Below are 20,039 nucleotides of genomic sequence, written 5' to 3'. Positions count from 1 at the left end.
GTTGAACACTATGACAATCAACAACATCGTCCCCATTCACTTAAACTGCACATGGATTCACTTGTGAGTCTGCAGGCCTCTGTTCTTACCTAGAGACACAGAGGTGAGATCTGATTGGATAAAAGCTCTACTTAAAACAAGCTGCACTGGAAGCAGAGCAACTGAGGAAGACAGTAGCTGTGCAATGAGAACATAAGATAATGGGGAAAATATTTAGATAAATTATAATACATGTAGTGTATTTAAGAACAATTATTAAATTATACGACTGCAGTAGGAGCTGTGTCTGCATTCTCGGCAATAAGTCAGACACGTTCCCGGTGGGTGTTGGCCTCCGCCAGGGCTGCCCTTTGTCTCCGGTCCTGTTCGTGACTTTCATGGACAGGATATCTAGGCGCAGCCGGGGGGTGGAGAACGTCAGGTTCGGGGGTCTCGGGATCGCCTCTCTGCTGTTTGCAGATGATGTGGTCCTGTTGGCCTCCTCGGATCATGACCTCCAGCATTCACTGGGGCGGTTTGCAGCCGAGTGTGAAGCGGCGGGGATGAGAGTTAGCACCTCTAAATCTGAGGCCATGGTGCTCTGCCGGAAACCGGTGGATTGCTCCCTCCAGGTGGGGATGGAGTGCCTACCTCAAGCGAAGGAGTTTAAGTATCTCGGGGTCTTGTTCACGAGTGAGGGTAAGATGGAGCGGGAGATCGACAGGCGGATCGGTGCGGCTGCAGCAGTAAAGCAGGCTCTGCACCGGACCGTCTTGGTGAAGAGGGAGCTGAGCCGGAAGGCAAAGCTCTCAATTTACCACTCGGTCTACGTTCCTACCCTCATCTATGGTCACGAACTCTGGGTCGAGACCGAAAGGACAAGGTCGCGGCTACAAGCGGCCGAAATGAGCTTCCTCCGTAGGGTGGCCGGGCTCAGCCTTAGAGATAGGGTAAGGAGCTCGGTCATCAGGAGGGAGCTTGGAGTCGAGCCGCTACTCCTTTACATCGAAAGGAGTCAGCTGAGGTGGTTCGGGCATCTAATTAGGATGCCTCCTGGACGCCTCCCACTGGAGGTTTTCCAGGCACGTCCAACTGGGAAGAGACCCCGGGGAAGACCCAGAACACGCTGGAGGGATTACATCTCCCAGCTGGCCTGGGAACGCCTCGGGATCCCCCAGAATGAGCTGGAACATGTTGCCGGTGAGAGGGAGGTCTGGGTCAGCCTGCTTGGCCTGTTGCCACCGCGACCCGACCCCGGATAAGAGGAGGAAAATGGATGGATGGATGGATATTAAATTATAAAATAGATATAACTTTGTGATTCTGTTTAGGCCAGCAGAGAAGGCCTTGCAGGCCCTGATGGACCACCACTGATGTAACAGTATTTCACAGTGTGGTATTAGTACTTTCACTGTAACAGTATTTCACAGTGTGGTATTAGTACTTTCACTGTAACAGTATTTCACAGTGTAGTTTTTGTACCAGTATTAGTGTTAGTGCTACTTCCGTCCAGCACGCGGCGGTACTGAGTTTTATCAGAAAACACAGCGGCCGCCATTTTGCTCAGACCGGAAGTAGGAAGAGCAGAGAAAACATTAAACTCTTCAAGTAAAAAGCTCATAAATAATAAATAAACTGTTTCTGTGATGGAGGTCCCCGGACCGGACAGCGACTGGAGGAGCCCGCAGTTCAGACAGAAAGTCGTCGCTCAGATGTGAGATATTATTTCCCTGTGTTTTGTTTTTGGCTAAAAAAAAAAATCACTGTTAACTGTTTCTGATGAGTTAGCTCAAGGAGCTAAGCTAGGCTAACGTTAGCCTAAGGAGCTAAGCCAACGTTAGCTCCACAGGAAAGCACGTCACGTCCAAACAGTGCTTTAAAAAACCGTTAAATGAAAACAAACTCGTGAAAAAGACGAAGTGAACACAAGTCTACAAACCCGGAGAACTGATAGGTCCGAGGGTTTGAGTCACTTATTAATCCGGCGTGAACATAATTAACAAAGTCATTGTTATAACTGTGTTTTATTATTAGCATTTTAGCTAATAACGATAAGTTAGTTCATTCAGAGAGTTTAACTCTTTATGTTACAGATGAGTTAATGTTTCTCATGATGTCAACCATACTACGTGATATTACTTAATATACATATGATGAACACGTTATATTATATATATATATATATATATATATATATATATATATATATATATATATATATATATATATATATATATATGGCATAATAATTGCAGCTTTATTTTCATTATCAGTTAATCAGCCGTTTGTTTTCATGATTATTTGTTTGGGTTATAAATCTCAGATCCCAAACATAAATATTTAAACTGATTGTTTTCACAAAGAGTCTTAAAAAAACACACTTTAGAAGCTAATGACTGAAATATGTGTTTCAGAAACAACTCACTCGATCAATAGCAGTGTCTTATAACTTAAAGATATTCTTAATATCCAGTCAAATAACAAGAGAACAAAGAGATGCAGAGTGAAGGTACAGTTCCTGTGTTATGAGTTCTAAGCGTTTAGAAACTATGAGTGTGCAGAGTGACTGTTTGCTGAAGCGTTGGTCAGCGTGTTGCTCGTGTGTTCTCTCAGTGAAGAGGCGATGAGGAAGGCAGGAACCGCACACACCAAGTCCAGCAACGACATGGAGAACCACGTTTACGTCAAAGCCAAATCCAGAGTGAGTATGAGGAGACACACGGAGATACAGATGTGTTCACCGTGGTCTCGACGTGTCTAACGGATCTCTTCTCCGCAGGAGGAATATCTGTCTCTGGTGGCGAGGCTGATCATCCACTTCAGAGACATCCGTAAGTTTCCTACCTCGATGTGTGTTTTACTCTCTGAACCACAAACTGCTCACTTTTACTCTCTGTGGTCTTGATTTTCAGAATAAAAGTCCTGCTCCTCTATGAAACAGAACCATGATGACTAGAAGTAGAACTAGAACACGTCTTTAGTGCAGAACAACAGTTATGATGACATCAATCATTAAAAAGAAAGAAACAAGTTTAATTTATTTGATCATTTATGTCACAAAAATTGGAAACCAATAGAATCTAAATATCCAACATGTTTACAAGAGTTACTAATGTTCAGATAAAAATGAGTCTACGTGTTATTTATATTAAACTATTCACATGATTCAGCCTCTCCTCTCCCCTCCTCTCTCCTCTCCTCTCCCCTCTCTCCTCCTCTCTCCTCTCCCCTCTCTCCTCTCTCCTCTCCTCCTCTCTCCTCTCTCCTCCTCTCTCCTCTTCTCTCCTCTTCTCTCTCCTCTCTCCTCTCCTCTCCTCATCTCCTCTCCTCTCTCCTCTCATCTCCTCTCTCCCTCTCCTCTCCTCTCCTCCTCTCTCCTCTCCTCTCCTCTCTCCTCTCCTCTTCTCTCCTCTTCTCTCTCCTCTCTCCTCTCCTCTCATCTCCTCTCTCCCTCCTCTCCCCTCTCCTCTCTCCTCTCCTCCTCTCTCCTCTCCTCTCCTCTCTCCTCTCCTCTCCTCTCCTCTCCTCTCCTCTCTCCTCCTCTCTCCTCTCCTCTTCTCTCTCCTCTCTCCTCTCCTCTCTCCCTCTCTCCTCTCTCCTCTCCCCTCTCCTCTCTCCTCTCCTCCTCTCTCCTCTCCTCTTCTCTCTCCTCTCTCCTCTCCTCTCTCCCTCTCTCCTCTCTCCTCTCCCCTCTCCTCTCTCCTCTCCTCCTCTCTCCTCTCCTCTTCTCTCTCCTCTCTCCTCTCCTCTCCTCTCCTCATCTCCTCTCCCTCTCCTCTCCTCTCCTCTCTCCTCTCTCCTCTCTGTGTTCACTTCCTGTAGTTCAGTCAGAGTGTCTCCTCCTTGTTGTCACATGACTGTTGGTCTCAGATGAATCAATCATGACGTCATAGTTTCACTGAGGGGCTCACGCTGTAATGTTCTCAGTGAACGCTTTATTAGAGGAGAGACTTTGAAACAGTTTCTCTGAAGGAGAAATGAGAACATGAACAATCAAATGTTTTTGATGAAATATCACAAATTTAAGCAGATTTTTCTGACAGAAGCTTTTGCGACACATGATGTGTTCAAGGCCCATCGGAGAGATGAGCTATTCCAGCTTGTGGGTGATAAACGGTGTAGTGTTGGGGTTCAGAGGGTTAACGCACTAATAAAGAGTTATTGATGTCACAAAGGAATCAGACTGCGGTTCTTACTCATAACTGCTCTCTCATTGACAGACAAGAAGACACTCGGAGGTCCAGGTGAGTGGACTTAGTTTCTGTCTGGGTTCGGGTCTCTTTCTCTCTGCTGGGTTCTGTCCTCTGCTGGTTCTGTCGCTACCAGACTCACGGTGTTCATGGTTTCTGCCGTGCATGTCGGAGCTGCGTAACATGATCTGTTGTCTACCTTTCTGTTAGATCCCATGAATGCCCTGACTAACCTGACAGGGGTCGGAGGGGGCCCCGGCGTCATTGGCATGGGGCCCCGGCCCACCGGTGCTCCAGTGGGTGGCATGGGGGCCATGGGGCAGATGCAGATAGGCCAGCATGCCATGGCAGGGGTGGCTGGAAACCCACAAGCCAGTGAGTGTGTTTCCTTGTTGTGGTGGTCGGCTGGAAGCCTCTAAACTGTTCTTACCTTTCGGTCTCCGCTTTGGCACGTTGGGTTTGAGACTCCAGACCTCTCCTCACACTGGTTCCCCAGCCGTGGACCAGGTCTTGTCCTTCATCTCCCTCTTGCTCCCTCTGCAGTTGGGGGTCCAGGACAGATGCCGATGCAGCAGCTGGTGCAGGCGCAGCAACAGCAGCAGCAGCAGTCCATCCAGTTCCAGCAGTTCCAGCAGGCCCAGCAGGCCCAGCAGGCCCAGCAGCAGAACGCCATGCAGCAGCAGCAGCAGCAACAGAACGCCATCCAGCAGCAGTTCCAGGTGCAGCAGCAGCAGCTGAGGGTGCAGCAGATGCAGCAGCAGCAACAACAGCAACAGCAGCACCACCAGAACCAGCAACTTCAGCAACAGCACCAGAACCAGCAGCAGCAGCAGCAGCAGCAGGCCCAGAACCAGCAGCAGCAGCAGCAGAACCAGGTATGAAGCATTACACGGTGACACCTCAATGGGTGCTGAACATCTTAACATGTGATTATCTTCACATTATCTTAGCTTCACTGTTAAGTTGGTCCTAGTTTTATATCACCTGACACCTTTGCTTCACACACTGTGTGCAGATGCACCAGACCAGGATTCAGCAGCAGCAGCAGCAGATGGTGCAGCTGCAACTCCAGCAGCAGCACGCTCAGGCTCAAGCCCAGGCTCAAGCCCAGGCTCAAGCCCAGGCTCAAGCCCAGGCTCAAGCCCAGGCTCAAGCCCAGGCTCAAGCCCAGGCTCAGGCCCAAGCTCAGGCCCAAGCTCAAGCCCAAGCTCAAGCCCAGGCTCAAGCCCAGGCTCAGGCCCAGGCTCAGGCCCAAGCTCAGGCCCAGGCCCAATCCATCCAGCACATGGTTCAGCAGCAGCAGCAGCAGGTCCAGGCCCAGGCTCAGCCTCAGCCAGGTCAGATGCCTCCACACCCTCAGCAGCAGCAGCAGCCTGGCATGGTGCCTCCGTCTCTTGCCGGACAGATGACGTCCGCTCAGCACGTCCCCATCAACTCGCTCAGTCAGCAGCAGCACCAGCTCAAGATCCAGGCCTTCCAGGTGAGACTGAGTCAGAACGACTATTCTTCTTCTTCCTATTTTTATATGCTGCTTATTATAATCATTCATCCTTTACTCACTGCAGCTGATAAACCAGGGTTCCAGTAGTATTGCTTAAACCCCAAACCCTTCCTCTGCTTGCATGCTTTGCCTTGTGTTTGTGTGTGAAAGCAGGCCCGTGCAGCCTTGCAGCAGCAGCAGCAGGCCCAGCAAGCCGCAGCTCAGGCGCAGCACAACGCAGCTGCTGCAGCCGCCGCTGCCGCAGCCGGACCTGGACAGGTGAGACAGCAGCCAGGTGCTTTATGTGTCATAAGGACCCACTGAGGGGTTTAAAACTCAACGAGATCCTAAAGTTCTAGAGCTTAGACATCCCTCCCTGTTTTCCCTCATTTGTATCACCACATGGACCATGTTTAAAGCCTCCTCTGTGAAAGCGACTGCTAGGAGCTGCGGTGAGAAGGTCATCGGTGCCCGTCTAAGGCAACTTATGAACCTGCTGATGGACACCAGTGGTGAAGGAGGTCGTCAAGCTGAAGAAGGAGGCCTTTCGGGCTTGGCTGGCTCAGGGGTCTTTAGAAAATGCAGACGGGTACCAACCAGTTGTCCACAAGGGCTGCAGCTGTGGGGGTTGCCAAAGCAAAAACCCAGGTGTGGGAGGAGTTTGGGGAGAGTGTGGAGAAGGACTTTCAGTTCGCCTCAAGGAAGTTCTGACGAACCGTTGGAGAACCCAGAAAGGGAAAGCAGGACTGGGCTCAGGCTGTTGTGATCAGCAGGGAACGGCAAACATTACATTACAGTCATTTAGCAGACGCTTTTATCCAACGAGACTTACAATAAGTGTATTCAACATCGGTATTCAAGAGAACTACTAGTCACCAGAAGTCATAAGTGCATCTCCTTTAAACAAGCATCTAAGAGCATAAACCAGAGCAGACGTACAGAAACAAACTAATCAGAATCAGAACCGTTTATTGCCACGGAAGTTTTCACCTACAAGGAATTTGTCATGGCGGGTGGAGCATAACATTTAACAATAAATAATCAAATTAAACAATAACATTAAACAATCAACACAGTGCAAGAAATAGAAACATATTAAAATTTACAATAGAATATAAAATAAAGTGCACAACAAAGAGATAACAGGACTGTAAACAAGTCAAATGTTAAAAGTGTCGAGTGTGTTTACATAAAGAAACAGGGATGTGCAGGGGAGTGACCAGTAGGAAATTGTCCTGGGGATGACAGAGTCAGTGGGGGTCCCAGGCTTTGTTAATGAGCCCGACTGACGATGGGAAGAAACTGTTCATGTCGTGAGGTCTTGGTCCTGATGGACCTCAGCCTCCTGCCAGATGGAAGGGGCACGAACAGTTTATGTCCAGGGTGAGAGGGGTCTGCTACAATCCTTCTTGCTCAACTAAGATGGTGCTGCGGACGGCTGCCTCGGTGTGTAGCTCTCCCAGCTGCCCATGCCCGACTCCACCTGCAAGTGGATCACAGACTTCCTGTCTGACAGGAAGCAGCACGTGAAGCTGGGAAAACACGTCTCAGCCTCCAGGACCATCAGCACCGGTTCCCCCCAAGGCTGCGTTCTCTCCCCTCTGCTCTTCTCCCTGTACACCAACAGCTGCACCTCCAGTCACCAGTCCGTCAAGCTCCTGAAGTTTGCGGATGACACCACCCTCATTGGACTCATCTCTGGTGGGGATGAGTCCGCCTACAGGACTGACCATCTGGTGACCTGGTGCGGTCTGAACAACTTGGAGCTCAACGCTCTAAAGACAGTAGAGATGGTTGTGGATTTCAGGAAGAATGCAGCCCCACCAGCCCCCATCACTCTGTGTGACTCCCCCGTCGACGCTGTGGAGTCCTTCCGCTTCCTGGGCTCCATCATAACCCAGGACCTCAAGTGGGAGCTGAACATCAGCTCCATCACTAAAAAGGCTCAGCAGAGGATGTACTTCCTGAGGCAGCTGAAGAAATTCAACCTGCCAAAGACAATGATGGTGCACTTCTACACAGCCATCGTTGAGTCCATCCTCTGCTCCTCCATCACAGTCTGGTACGCTGCAGCCACAGCCAAGAACAAGGGCAGACTGCAGCGCATCATTCGCTCTGCTGAGAGGGTGATTGGCTGCAATCTGCCGTCCCTCCAGGACTTGTTCACTTCAAGGACCCTGAAGCGAACAAGAAAGATTGTAGCCGACCCCTCTCTAATACGAATACAATAAGTGCAACAAACTAATACGGATACAATAAGTGCTAAGTGGAAGGCTCAGGGTAGTGCTTCTTGAAGAGGTGACGTCCTGACGTCAGTGGGGAGTTCATTCCACCACTGTTGGGCCAGGACAGAAAACAGCCGTGACCGGGTCGATCGGCTGTAGGGACCTCTGAGCGACGGGGCAACCGATCGCCCCGAGGCAGCAGAGTGAAGAGGTCGGGCGGGGGGGGTAGGGCTTGACCATGGCCTGGAGATAGGAAGGCGCTGTTCCTTTCACTGCCCTGTAGGCTAGCACCAGAGTCTTAAACTGGATGCGAGCTCTTACAGGTAGCCAGTGTAGAGAATGGAGAAGGGAAGTTGTGTGGGAGAACTTGGGGCGATTGAACACCAGACGAGCTGCAGCTTTCTGGACAAGCTCCAGAGGTCTGATGGCCGACGCCGGGGCTCCGGCAAGTAGTGAGTTGCAGTAGTCCAGGCGGGAGATAACAAGAGCCTGGATGAGCACCTGCGCCGTCGCCTCAGTGAGGAAGGGGCGAATCCTTTGCTGAGAACGACAGTTAGTCGTTAAGGGTCACACCCAGATTCCTTGCAGTCCGAGTTGGTGTCACCACGGTATCCTCAATGGTGATGGACAGGTCTCGGTGTGGGCAACCCTTCCCCAGGAGGAACAGTAGCTCGGTTTTGTCCAGGTTGAGCTTCAGATGGTGTGTTGTCATCCACTTCGAGATGTCAGCCAAGCACGCAGCGATGCGTGCCTCAACTTGAGTGTCACCGGGGGGAAATGACAAGACCTGCTGGGTGTCGTCAGCATAACAATGGTAAGAGAAGTCATGCGAGCGAATAACAGAACCCAGAGATGTTGTGTAGAGCGAGAAGAGAAGGGGGCCCAGGACTGAACCTTGTGGAACCCCCGTAGTCAGCATGCGTGGTTCTGACACGGCCCCCCTCCATGTCACCTGGTAGGATCGACCTGTCAGGTAAGATGCAAACAGGGAGAGTGCAGAGCCTGAGACGCCCATCCCCTCGAGGGTGGAGAGGAGGATCTGGTGGTTCACAGTGTCAAACGCCACAGACAGGTCCAGGAGAATCAGGACAGAGGAGAGAGAGTTTGCTCTCGCGGCGTGAAGTGACTCTGTCACCACAAGGAGGGCTGTCTGTCGAGTGACCCACCTTGAACCCGGACTATTGGGGGTCAAAGAGGCTGTTCTGGTGGAGATAGGAAGACAGTTGGTTAAAGACAGCACGTTCAAGTGTTTTGGATAGAAAGGGTAGAAGAGAAACCGGTCTGAAGTTCTTGACATTAGAGGGGTCAAGTGATGGTTCCTTCAGAAGGGGGGTGACTCTGGCAGTCTTGAAAGCTGTGGGAAAGCATCCTGAGACAAGAGATGTGTTGATGAGGTGGGTGAGGAAAGGAAGGAGTTCAGTCGCAATAGACTGAAGAGGAGGGGATCAGGTCAAGGGAGTACGTGGTGGGGCGGTTAGATGTAACAAGGTTGAGGACCTCGTTAGGGGAGAGGGGAGGGAGAGCTGAGGGGGAAGAGCTGGAGAGGGTAGAGAGGGTGGACAGGGACAGGGGTGCTGAGAGGAGGAGGATCTGATATCGTTTACCTTCTTGTCAAAGAAGTTGTCGAAATCATCAGGGAGGAAGTAGTAGGAGGAGGGGGTGGGGGTTGGAGGAGTGAAGTGAAAGTTTTGAAGAGTTTTTTAGGATTGGAAGCAGAGGTTAGGATTTTAGAGCGGAAGAAAGCAGCTTTAGCAGTAGATGGAGAGGAGGAAAAAGTGGAAAGAAAAGCTTGGAAGTTAAGAAGCCGGACTAGGGATATTGCAGAGTGGTGGAAAGAACACCTTGAGGAACTCCTAAACACAACCAACAAACAGAGTTTGAAGACTTGGGGGAAGACCCATCCATATCCCTGGCAGAGGTTGTTGAGGTATTCAAAAAGCTCCTCAGAGGCAAGGCGCCAGGGGTGGATGAGATTAGCCCTGATATGCTGAAAACTCTGGACATTGTTGGGTTGTCTTGGCTCTTCAGTGTCGCATGGAGGTCCGGGACAGTGCCTGTAGAGAGGAAGACCTGGGTGGTGGTTCACATTTTGTGTGCACAGATTATCGAGGTATCACACTGCTCATCCTCCCGGGAAAGTTTAATCCAGGGTGCTGGAAAGGAGGCTCCGACAGATTGTCAAACTTTAGATCCAGGAAGAGCAATGTGGATTCCGTCCTGGACCAGTGGACCAACCCTTTACCCTTGTCTGTTAGAGGGGTCATAGGAGTTTGCCAATCCAGTCCATGTGTTTTGTGGTCTTGGAGAAGGCTTATGACCATGTCCCTTGGGAGTTTTATGTGGGGTACTGAAAGGATACAGGGTACTCTGAGTCAGACATGTTTCCAGTGGGTGTTGGCCTCCAACAGGGTTGCCCTGATTCCTTTTGTGATTTTCAAGGCCCAGCCGGGGGGGAGGAGAGTGTCACGGTTTGGGGACCTCAGAATTGAGTCTCTGCTCTTTGCAGATGATTTGGTTCTGTTGGATCCTTCGGATTGTGTCCTTCGGCAGCATTGGGAAGGTTTGTAAAGTGTGAAGCGGTCGGGATGAGAGTCGGTAGCTCCAAGTCTGAGTTCATAGTCCTCTGCTGTAAAACGGTTGATTGCTCCTCCAGGTTAAACAGTGAGTCTCTCGGGGTCTTAAGTGTTGAGGGTAAAATGAAGGAGGTTCCTGTTCCAGTTCCTCTCCCACTATATAGAGGAACAGAGACGTCACTACGGAGTTCACTGCTTCATGATCCCACTACCTCCTGCTACACTCATACATCACAGACTCACCATCTGAGAGGTCTTAAGGCATCTGGATTAGGGTGAGGGTTGGGTTTGTGATGGTTAGCGGTAATGATGTAACCGATCACGGATCAATCTGTGATCGGTTCGGATCACTTGTGAACCGCGGATCAATTGAGCATTTTTTTTTACAGTTTAATCATCAGTGTGTAAGTTTTACTGCTGCTGTTCCTTTTCAAGTAACAAGTCCCCGAATATCAATGCAGAGTGTCAGTGAACAGATATAAAGCAGTAGTGTGTTCAGTGAATGGAGCAGGTTAGAAGCATTTAATGGTGAAAGTCATGGCGAGCGGAGGAATGTCATAAGCCCCCGGCGTCATTTAAGTCTCAAGTTGGGATAATTTTGTCTTCCCTGTAACTTATAATGACGGATGAGGGTGGTGGACAAAAGCGTTACGGTATGTAGGCGTTGTTTAAAGAGAAAGATATACGACAACACATCGGGCATGTCCACACATATGAAGAGACACCATCCCGGTCTGTCAGTGACGAGGACACTCCATTGTGGAAAACAAAGGATTTCAAAATCTGGTTAAAGTGCTTGAGCCACGCTATGAAATCCACTCACGCACCACTTCAGTATGAAGATCGTTCCTCTATGAAGAGACTGACAGCTCACTTCATCATGGAGGAGCTGTGTCTCCCTCTGGGAGAGTCACACAGACAGGTGCTGTAGACACGCCCCCTCAGTGAGAGTCACACAGACAGGTGCTGTAGACACGCCCCCTCTGTGAGAGTCACACAGACAGGTGCTGTAGACACGCCCCCTCTGTGAGAGTCACACAGACAGGTGCTGTAGACACGCCCCCTCTGAGAGTCACACAGACAGGTGCTGTAGACACGCCCCCTCTGTGAGAGTCACACAGACACTCTGTTTATATATATATATATATATATATATATATATATATATATATATACTTTTTGGATATATATTTATATTGTACATAGTCGTTAAATGTTTATGCTTACATCTGTAAGTTTATTAGGGCCCGAGCTACCGACGTCGGGCCGCGAAGGCCCTATTGATATTGTACCCGTTTGGGTAAACGTACGCATGGTTGGAGGACTTGCCATGCATGAAAACTCACCAAATTTTGGTGACTTGTCAGGCCTGGTGAATATAGCCATCTGAAAAAGAATGCATCTTTCTGTGTTAAGAAATGGCTCTCTAGCGCCCCCTACAAGTCGGACCAGCTACGCCCCTCGGCCAGTATGTCCGATTGACTTGAAATTTGACACACATGTCCACTTGAGCTAGAGCTACAAAAAAGCCAATCAGACCCCTAAGCTCCGCCTCCTTAGATTTTCCGCCATATTGAATTTAGTGTAAAACACATTTCTGGGAACTCCTCCTACATGCTTAGTCCCATTACTACCAAATTTGCTGTGGATCATTACTGGATCTACGTTATCAAAAGCTTTTTGATATCTCTTTTCGTTTACAAGATATGTACCAATAAACTTCTTAGGGGCGTGGCTTAATATCAATACATATAACTTCTCAACCGTTTGTCCTAAAATTACCAGATTTTCAGCATATGTGCACATTGCATCCTCTAACATACCCTGAGATTTATTTTGCATTCAACAACTAGGGGGCGCTACAGTAAACCCTCGAAGTTGTGCTTTTAGTCACTTTTTGCAGATTTCAGCCTTCGCACTTTAACGAACTCCTCCTAGAGATTTTAAGCGATCAACTTCTACTTTGGTCAGGATGCTGTTAAGACCTTTGTGATTAAAAGTTATCAAAATCGAGAGTTTTCATCAAACAACCTTGACGTGGCGTGGCGGCCATTTTGCCTCATTGTTTATGAAAAAATAAGTTCTTAGAAGTTGTTATAACTCCAAGGTACATTATCCAATCCGCACAAAACTTTTGCATGATGCTACTTCAAGCCTAAACATACTTCAATTGAAAAAAATTCAATAATTCATAGCTCCGCCTACTGGTTAAAGGAAATGTCATATTTTATACTTTTAATTATTCCTCCTAGCCAGGTGACCTGATGAGTCTAAAATTTGTTAAGGATAGCCTTAAGACATTGATGATGCATCATCATGAATTTTTTGAGTTTTCGTTGAACGCTGTTGCCGTGGCGACGCATAGTTTGCCATGAAAAAGGAAGCTGATGGTTTATTGGGTTGGGATGCTCAAAAACTCATGGAACTTTGTACATGTGTCACAGGTCATTGGAAGAAATAGTTTATATGATTTTTTTATTGGCCGTTTTTAAATTGCCTCTATAGCGCCCCCTACAATATTTCAAAAGAGCAGCCCCAGCGCTACGTTTTGGCTACATGTATGAAACTTGGTAGGCACATGTATCCTATGGAGACTTAGAAATAAGTCTCTTGGGACCATGCTCTAAACCCTACCGGAAGTCTGCCATTTTGAATTTAGTGAAAAAAAACACATTTTTGCGAACTCCTACACGCTGGCTCCGATTTCTACGAAATTTGCTGTGGATCTAGATCATCAAAATTTATCAAAATCTTTTTGATATATCTTTGCTTTTACAAGATATGGACCAATACACTTCTTAGGTGCATGGCAAAATATCAATACACATAACATCTCAACCATTTGTTCTAAATTCCCAAAATATTCAGCATATGTGCACATCGCATCCAGTAACATACCCTGAGAATTGTTTTGCATTCGACCACTAGGGGGCGCTACAGTAAACCCGCAAAGCCTACTGGCTAAAGGAAATGTCTGATGTAACTCAGCTGGACTTGTTCCAAAACGGTCCCAAACTTCACATGCTTGATAACACTCATGGCCTGAGGATGTCTACAAGCTAATTTTCCCTAATACAGCGCCACCTGCTGGCCAAAGGAAATCTGCGTTTTGTGACAAACACCTCCAATTTACATTACTTTTACACCATGTGGTTTACACTTGACACAGAACAACGTAATGCATGTTTGCACATGTTCTGTAGCGCCAGGCAGCGGATACAGGAAGCATCGGACTATTTGCAAAACATCATTTCCAGCATCAGGCGGTCCACGCAGGATTAAAAACGTCTCACTCGCGGACGCGCCGTCAGACGGTCGCGGACGTTCTCGGACGTTTTGTTTTTTTAATATATTTAAATTGTTTTCCTGTTTATTTGTAAATTCTGTGTATGTACGTGGAAATCAACGAAAAACCCAGAGTCAAATCCCTTGTACATGGCCAATAAAGCTGATTCTGACACATCTGGCGCTACCCTTTCCTCACACAATGTAGATATATTCTCATCTTTATGAAAATAAATATCTAAATTGTATGGTTTTTATGTAAGACTATAGCCCAAAGTTCTTTGCTTTAAGTGTTCTTGAAGTTCTTTAATTAATAAATGGAAAGCAAAGTTATATTTGACTCCTCCCCTTTTCTTTGCTGATCCGAAAAATTTTCTGAACCGTGACTCAAGAACCGTGATCCGAACCGTGAGGTTTGTGATCTGTTGCATCCCTAGTTGGCGGATATCAGGGTCCTCACAAGTGTAGAAAGACAAATATACAGGACTGTCTCAGAAAATTAGAATATTGTGATAAAGTTCTTTATTTTCTGTAATGCAATTAAAAAAACAAAAATGTCATGCATTCTGGATTCATTACAAATCAACTGAAATATTGCAAGCCTTTTATTCTATTAATATTGCTGATTATGGCTTACAGCTTAAGAAAACTCAAATATCCTATCTCTAAATATTAGAATATTTCCTCAGACCAAGTTAAAAAAAAGATTGATAACAGCAAAACAAAATCAAACATTAGAAAATGTCCATTAATGCACTCAGTACTTGGTTGGGAATCCTTTTGCATGGATTACAGCATCAATGCGGCGTGGCATGGAGGCAATCAGCCTGTGGCATTGCTGAGGTGTTATGGATGCCCAGGATGCTTCAATAGCGGCCTTTAGCTCATTTGCATTGTTGGGTCTGGTGTCTTTCAGCTTCCTCTTCACAATACCCCACAAATTCTCTTTGGGGTTCAGGTCAGGGGAATTGGCAGGCCAATCGAGGACAGTAATGCCATGGGCAGTACACCAGTTACTGGTGGTTCTGGCACTGTGGGCAGGTGCCAGATCATGCTGGAAAATGAAATCCTCATCTCCATAGAGCTTTTCAGCAGACGGAAGCATGTAGTGCTCTAAAATCTCTTGGTACACAGCTGCATTTACTCTGGACTTGATGAAACACAGTGGACCAACACCAGCAGCTGACATGGCTCCCCAAACCATCACTGACTGTGGGAACTTCACACTGGATTTCAAGCAACTTGGATTTTGCTCCTCTCCAGCCTTTCTCCAGACTCTGGCGCCTTGACTTCCAAATGAAATACAACAATACAATACAACCCCATAGAGAATTTGTGGGGTATTGTGAAGAGGAAGCTGAAAGACACCAGACCCAACAATGCAAATGAGCTAAAGGCCGCTATTGAAGCATCCTGGGCATCCATAACACCTCAGCAATGCCACAGGCTGATTGCCTCCATGCCACGCCGCATTGATGCTGTAATCCATGCAAAAGGATTCCCAACCAAGTACTGAGTGCATTAATGGACATTTTCTAATGTTTGATTTTGTTTTGCTGTTATCAATCTTTTTTTTAACTTGGTCTGAGGAAATATTCTAATATTTAGAGATAGGATATTTGAGTTTTCTTAAGCTGTAAGCCATAATCAGCAATATTAATAGAATAAAAGGCTTGCAATATTTCAGTTGATTTGTAATGAATCCAGAATGCATGACATTTTTGTTTTTTTAATTGCATTACAGAAAATAAAGAACTTTATCACAATATTCTAATTTTCTGAGACAGTCCTGTATATGTGTTTGTCTGCTAACCTGTCCTGTTGTGTGTCCTCTGAAGTTGGTCCGTCCTGGGATGCAGATTCCACCCCGGATGCCTCGAGCCCTGAACCCCTCCATCCCTCCTCAAAACGCTGCTGCTGTGGCAGCCGCTGCCGCTGCAGCTGCTGCTGCCGCGGTGGCTGCGGGAGGACAGTCGCTAACACAGCAGGTATTTATCCCCAGTATGATGCGCCGTCTTAAGGGTGAGCTGTCTTAAGGGTGAGCTGTCTTAAGGGTGAGCTGTCTTAAGGGTGGGTCGTCTTAAGGGTGGGTCATCTCAACGTTGTTGTGAAAATATTGGAGTGAAGTAAATAAATGTAGTATTTGTTTGACAAAACGACACATTCATCTTTCTGTCGGATGTTTTATAAACCAAACGATTAATCAATTGATTTGCAGATAATCGTCAATAATAGCATCGGCCCGACATGAGTTCTCTGGTCACTGACACAAACCTTTTCTTCTTGCCCAATCACTTTCCTCCACAGGCACAGCAGCATCAAATGATGTCATCGCCCTCACCTGGGCAGGTGCAAACGCCGCTGTCGATGCCTCCCCCTCCTCAGCCGTCACCTCAACCCCCCACCTCACAGCCCAACTCGGCCAGGTACAACGAGGTGTCCACAGGGGCTCTCAATAAGACCGCCTGTCCTGATTAAAATGGAGGTTCTGCCTTTTGTTTACCCGTTGCCATGGTGATATACCATGCTGGTTTCTAAAATGCTTCCCGTCTCCAGCTCTGGTCCCACTCCGTCTCCGGGAGGTTTCCAGCCCAGCCCGTCCCCTCAGCCCTCACATAGCCCCGCCAACGCTCGGACCCCCCTCAACTATGGAGTCCCCTCACCTGGACCGCTCAACACTCCAGGTACACAAACACCAACAGAGCTCAGCTCAGAGGAGATCTTTAGATCGTCCATCTGAGTACTAACGACGAGATAACTGATCAACTGGAGCCCAACATTGAACCATCAAGAATCAGCTTTTAGTTTATGACGTGTTTTACTTCCGTCAGCTACTTTTAATAAAACATTTGAATGAAACTCGTCACTTTGAATTTAATCTTTAGGGAGAGAGTTGATGGAATCTGTTCTATTTATTTGCTTCTCTGTTCTTATGACGGACTCCTGACTTTACCTTAAATGTTGGTAATGACACTTTTCAACGTCTCCAATGTCTCCCTCTCCGTTCCTGTCCCCTCCTGCCCTCTCTTGTCTCCTTCCTGTCCTCTCTTGTGTCCTTCCTGTCCTCTGTTGTCTCCTTCCTGTCCCTTCCTGTCTCCTTCCTGTCCTCTGTTGTCTCCTTCCTGTCCCCTCCTGTCTCCTTCCTGTCCCCTTCCTGTCCCCTCCTGTCCTACAGGTAACCCTGGCTCAGTGATGAGTCCAGCTGGACCCACGTCTCTAGAGGACCAGCAGTACATGGAGAAACTCAAACAGCTCTCTAAATACATCGAACCTCTGCGCAGGATGATCAATAAGATCGACAAGAACGAAGGTCAGAGCTCAAACCCGTCATCCATTAATCAATTAGTTGATTAGTTGATTCACAGAAAATGTATCTGCAATTAATTAATAACTTGTCGTTTGACCAATCAGAACATTTATTCACATTTCAGTTTGAGGAAAGTTGGAGACATTGATTGATTGGTATAATAATGGTCTATTGAGATCCTTCTCATGACTTTATGAATACTTTATTAATATGTAGTTGTGTTTGTGTTGACAGACAGGAAGAAGGACCTGAGTAAGATGAAGAGTCTGTTGAACATCCTGACGGATCCAAACACCAGGTACGTGTCCTCGTCAATACCTCCATAAGAGGACATCACTCTCACCTGTGTGTCCTCTCTCACCCGTCTGTCCTCTCTCACCTGTGTGTCTTCTGTCCTACAGGTGTCCCCTGAAGACGCTACAGAAGTGTGAGATAGCTCTGGAGAAGCTGAAGAACGACATGGCCGTGGTGAGAACCACGTTCACACTAACGTTTTTCACATGGAAGCTAACAAACAAAAGTGAACACCAAAGTTTGACATTTTAAAGTCACCAGAAGAAAACTCAGATCAGAGGTTTGGAGGTCTGGATGGATGAAATCACAGGTTGCTATGGTGATGGTCTGGTTGTGTTGTAATGGTGCCCCCCCCCAACCCCCCACCCCCCACCTTATGTGGTTTTCAGCCCACCCCCCCTCCCCCCCAGGTGTCCTCTAAGCAGCAGTACCTGTGTCAGCCGCTGCTGGATGCCGTCATGGCCAACATCCGGTCCCCGGTCTTCAACCACTCCCTGTACCGGACCTTCGCCCCCGCCATGACCGCCATCCACGGACCCCCCATCACGTAAGTCCAAAACCACCAGAGACCACATGAGGACGGTGTCTCTTTATACAAGATGTTTTTATTTGGTGGACTGAGCCTTTAAAAGGAGACCTGATGCTATTAATTATTATGGACCAGAATGTAAACTCATATGAGGCGAACTCTGAGGACCCGGAGAGGACCAGGTCTTTAGATTATCCGGTTTTATTTAGCTTGATTGTGTTCAGTGTCCTCAGACATTAAAGCTCATGAAACAGGAAGCAGCAGTTAAAGACGGTGTGAAGTGATTTGTTGTGGTTCTGGTTCTCAGGGGGCCCAACGTCTCCGGGAGGAAGAGGAAGCACGAGGAAGACGAGCGGCAGACCATCCCCAACATCCTGCAGGGAGAGGTGGCCCGCCTCGACATCAAGTTCCTCGTGAACCTGGACCCGTCATTCTGCAGCAACAACGGCACCGTGCACCTGGTCTGCAAACTGGGTACAGACCAGAACACACGATGGACCACTAGAACCAGCACACAGTTGACCTGGTAGACCATCAGAGCCAGCACACACACCAGTAGAAGCAGTAGACCACTAGAACCAGAACACACGATAGACCACTAGAACCAGGACACACGATAGACCACTAGAACCAGGACACACGATAGACCACTAGAACCAGGACACACGATAGACCACTAGAACCAGAACTCAAGATAGACCACTAGAACCAGAACTCACGATAGACCACCAGAGCCAGAACTCACGATAGACCACCAGAACCAGAACACACGATAGACCACTAGAACCAGGACACACGATAGACCACTAGAACCAGAACTCACGATAGACCACAAGAACAGTTTGACTCTGATACCATCAAGATGTTCTGATCTGGTTCTGTGTTTGTTCTCAGATGATAAGAACCTTCCCAGTGTTCCTCCTCTACAGCTCAGTGTTCCTGCTGATTATCCAGACCAGAGTCCATACTGGGCCGACGACGGGGACCAGTACGGTGAGACCACCTCCATCAAACACTTGAGATTAAGATCCAGAAACCAGAACCATGTGGTGAACGTCTTTATATTGTTCGGAGTGTTTTATCAAACAGGTTCACTGGCAGGAAGTCTGTTACTAATGAATGTTTATTGATCACATGTGTTGAATGATGAGGTGATGATCACATGACCCGTCTGCTCCACCAGGTGCGAACGGCTTCCTGCAGACGGTCCACAGAAACATGACGTCCAAACTGCTGCAGCTTCCTGACAAACACTCGGTGACGGAGCTGCTCAACACCTGGGCCCAGAGCGTCCGCCAGGCCTGTCTGTCAGCCGCCTGAAGCCCCGCCCACTACCGGACAACAACATCACCGGTCACTGACTCTACCCGTTAACAACAACAACACCCGTCAGTGACTCCACCCGTCAACAACACCACCCGTCAACACCACCCGTCAACAACAACACCACCCGTCAGTGACTCTACCCGTCAACAACAACACCACCCGTCAGTGACTCTACCCGTCAACAACAACAACACCCGTCAGTGACTACCCGTCAACAACAACACCTGTCAGTGACTACCCGTCAGTGACTCCACCCGTCAACAACACCACCCGTCAGTGACTCCACCCGTCAACAACACCACCCGTCAGTGACACCACCCGCCAGTGACTCTACCCGCCAGTGACTCTACCCGTCAACAACACCCGTCAGTGACTCTACCCGTCAACAACACCCGTCAGTGACTCTACCCGTCAGTGACTCTACCCGTCAACAACACCCGTCAGTGACTCTACCCGTCAGTGACTCTACCCGTCAACAACACCCGTCAATGACTCCACCCGTCGACTCTACCCGTCAACGACTCCACCCGTCAGTGACTCTACCCGTCAACAACACCCGTCAGTGACTCTACCCGTCAACAACACCCGTCAGTGACTCTACCCGTCAACAACACCACCCGTCAGTGACTCTACCCGTCAACACCACCCGTCAGTGACTCTACCCGTCAACACCACCCGTCAGTGACTCTACCCGTCAACACCACCCGTCAGTGACTCTACCCGTCAACAACACCACCCGTCAGTGACTCCACCCGTCAACAACACCACCCGTCAGTGACTCCACCCGTCAACACCACCCGTCAGTGACTCTACCCGTCAACAACACCACCCGTCAGTGACTCTACCCGTCA

At 48.1% G+C, this 20,039-nt stretch overlaps 1 protein-coding gene across 3 annotated transcripts in view; it reads left to right on the top strand.

The window, feature by feature from the left end:
• The first annotated feature begins 1,553 nt into the window (after nt 1-1,553).
• med15 (mediator complex subunit 15) overlaps nt 1,554-20,039 on the top strand; it is an 18,986-nt gene continuing 500 nt past the window's right edge. Inside the window, exons 1-18 of one of the 3 annotated variants that reach the window (XM_076083360.1) lie at nt 1,554-1,693; nt 2,593-2,680; nt 2,759-2,810; nt 4,200-4,223; nt 4,380-4,544; nt 4,713-5,044; nt 5,185-5,649; nt 5,824-5,928; nt 15,571-15,720; nt 16,040-16,158; nt 16,289-16,416; nt 16,908-17,042; nt 17,274-17,337; nt 17,441-17,507; nt 17,723-17,880; nt 18,170-18,336; nt 18,757-18,855; nt 19,046-20,039. The exon at nt 19,046-20,039 is cut by the window's right edge and continues 500 nt beyond it. In XM_076083360.1, the coding sequence (XP_075939475.1) occupies nt 1,626-1,693; nt 2,593-2,680; nt 2,759-2,810; nt 4,200-4,223; nt 4,380-4,544; nt 4,713-5,044; nt 5,185-5,649; nt 5,824-5,928; nt 15,571-15,720; nt 16,040-16,158; nt 16,289-16,416; nt 16,908-17,042; nt 17,274-17,337; nt 17,441-17,507; nt 17,723-17,880; nt 18,170-18,336; nt 18,757-18,855; nt 19,046-19,182 (2,523 nt within the window). In that variant the 5' untranslated portion in view covers nt 1,554-1,625 and the 3' untranslated portion in view covers nt 19,183-20,039. Of the gene's footprint in view, nt 1,694-2,592; nt 2,681-2,758; nt 2,811-4,199; nt 4,224-4,379; nt 4,545-4,712; nt 5,045-5,184; nt 5,650-5,820; nt 5,929-15,570; nt 15,721-16,039; nt 16,159-16,288; nt 16,417-16,907; nt 17,043-17,273; nt 17,338-17,440; nt 17,508-17,722; nt 17,881-18,169; nt 18,337-18,756; nt 18,856-19,045 lie in introns of all 3 variants that reach the window. The other 2 variants (XM_076083359.1, XM_076083361.1) reach the window with 2 other exon arrangements.

This window comes from Anarhichas minor, unplaced genomic scaffold (assembly GCF_050575085.1).
Source record: "Anarhichas minor isolate MPS153535 unplaced genomic scaffold, ASM5057508v1 ptg000129l, whole genome shotgun sequence".
In the NCBI taxonomy this organism is placed as follows: Eukaryota; Metazoa; Chordata; class Actinopteri; order Perciformes; family Anarhichadidae; genus Anarhichas; species Anarhichas minor.
Note: the sequence above shows the minus strand (reverse complement) of the source record. Positions and strands in the feature narration are given on the sequence as shown.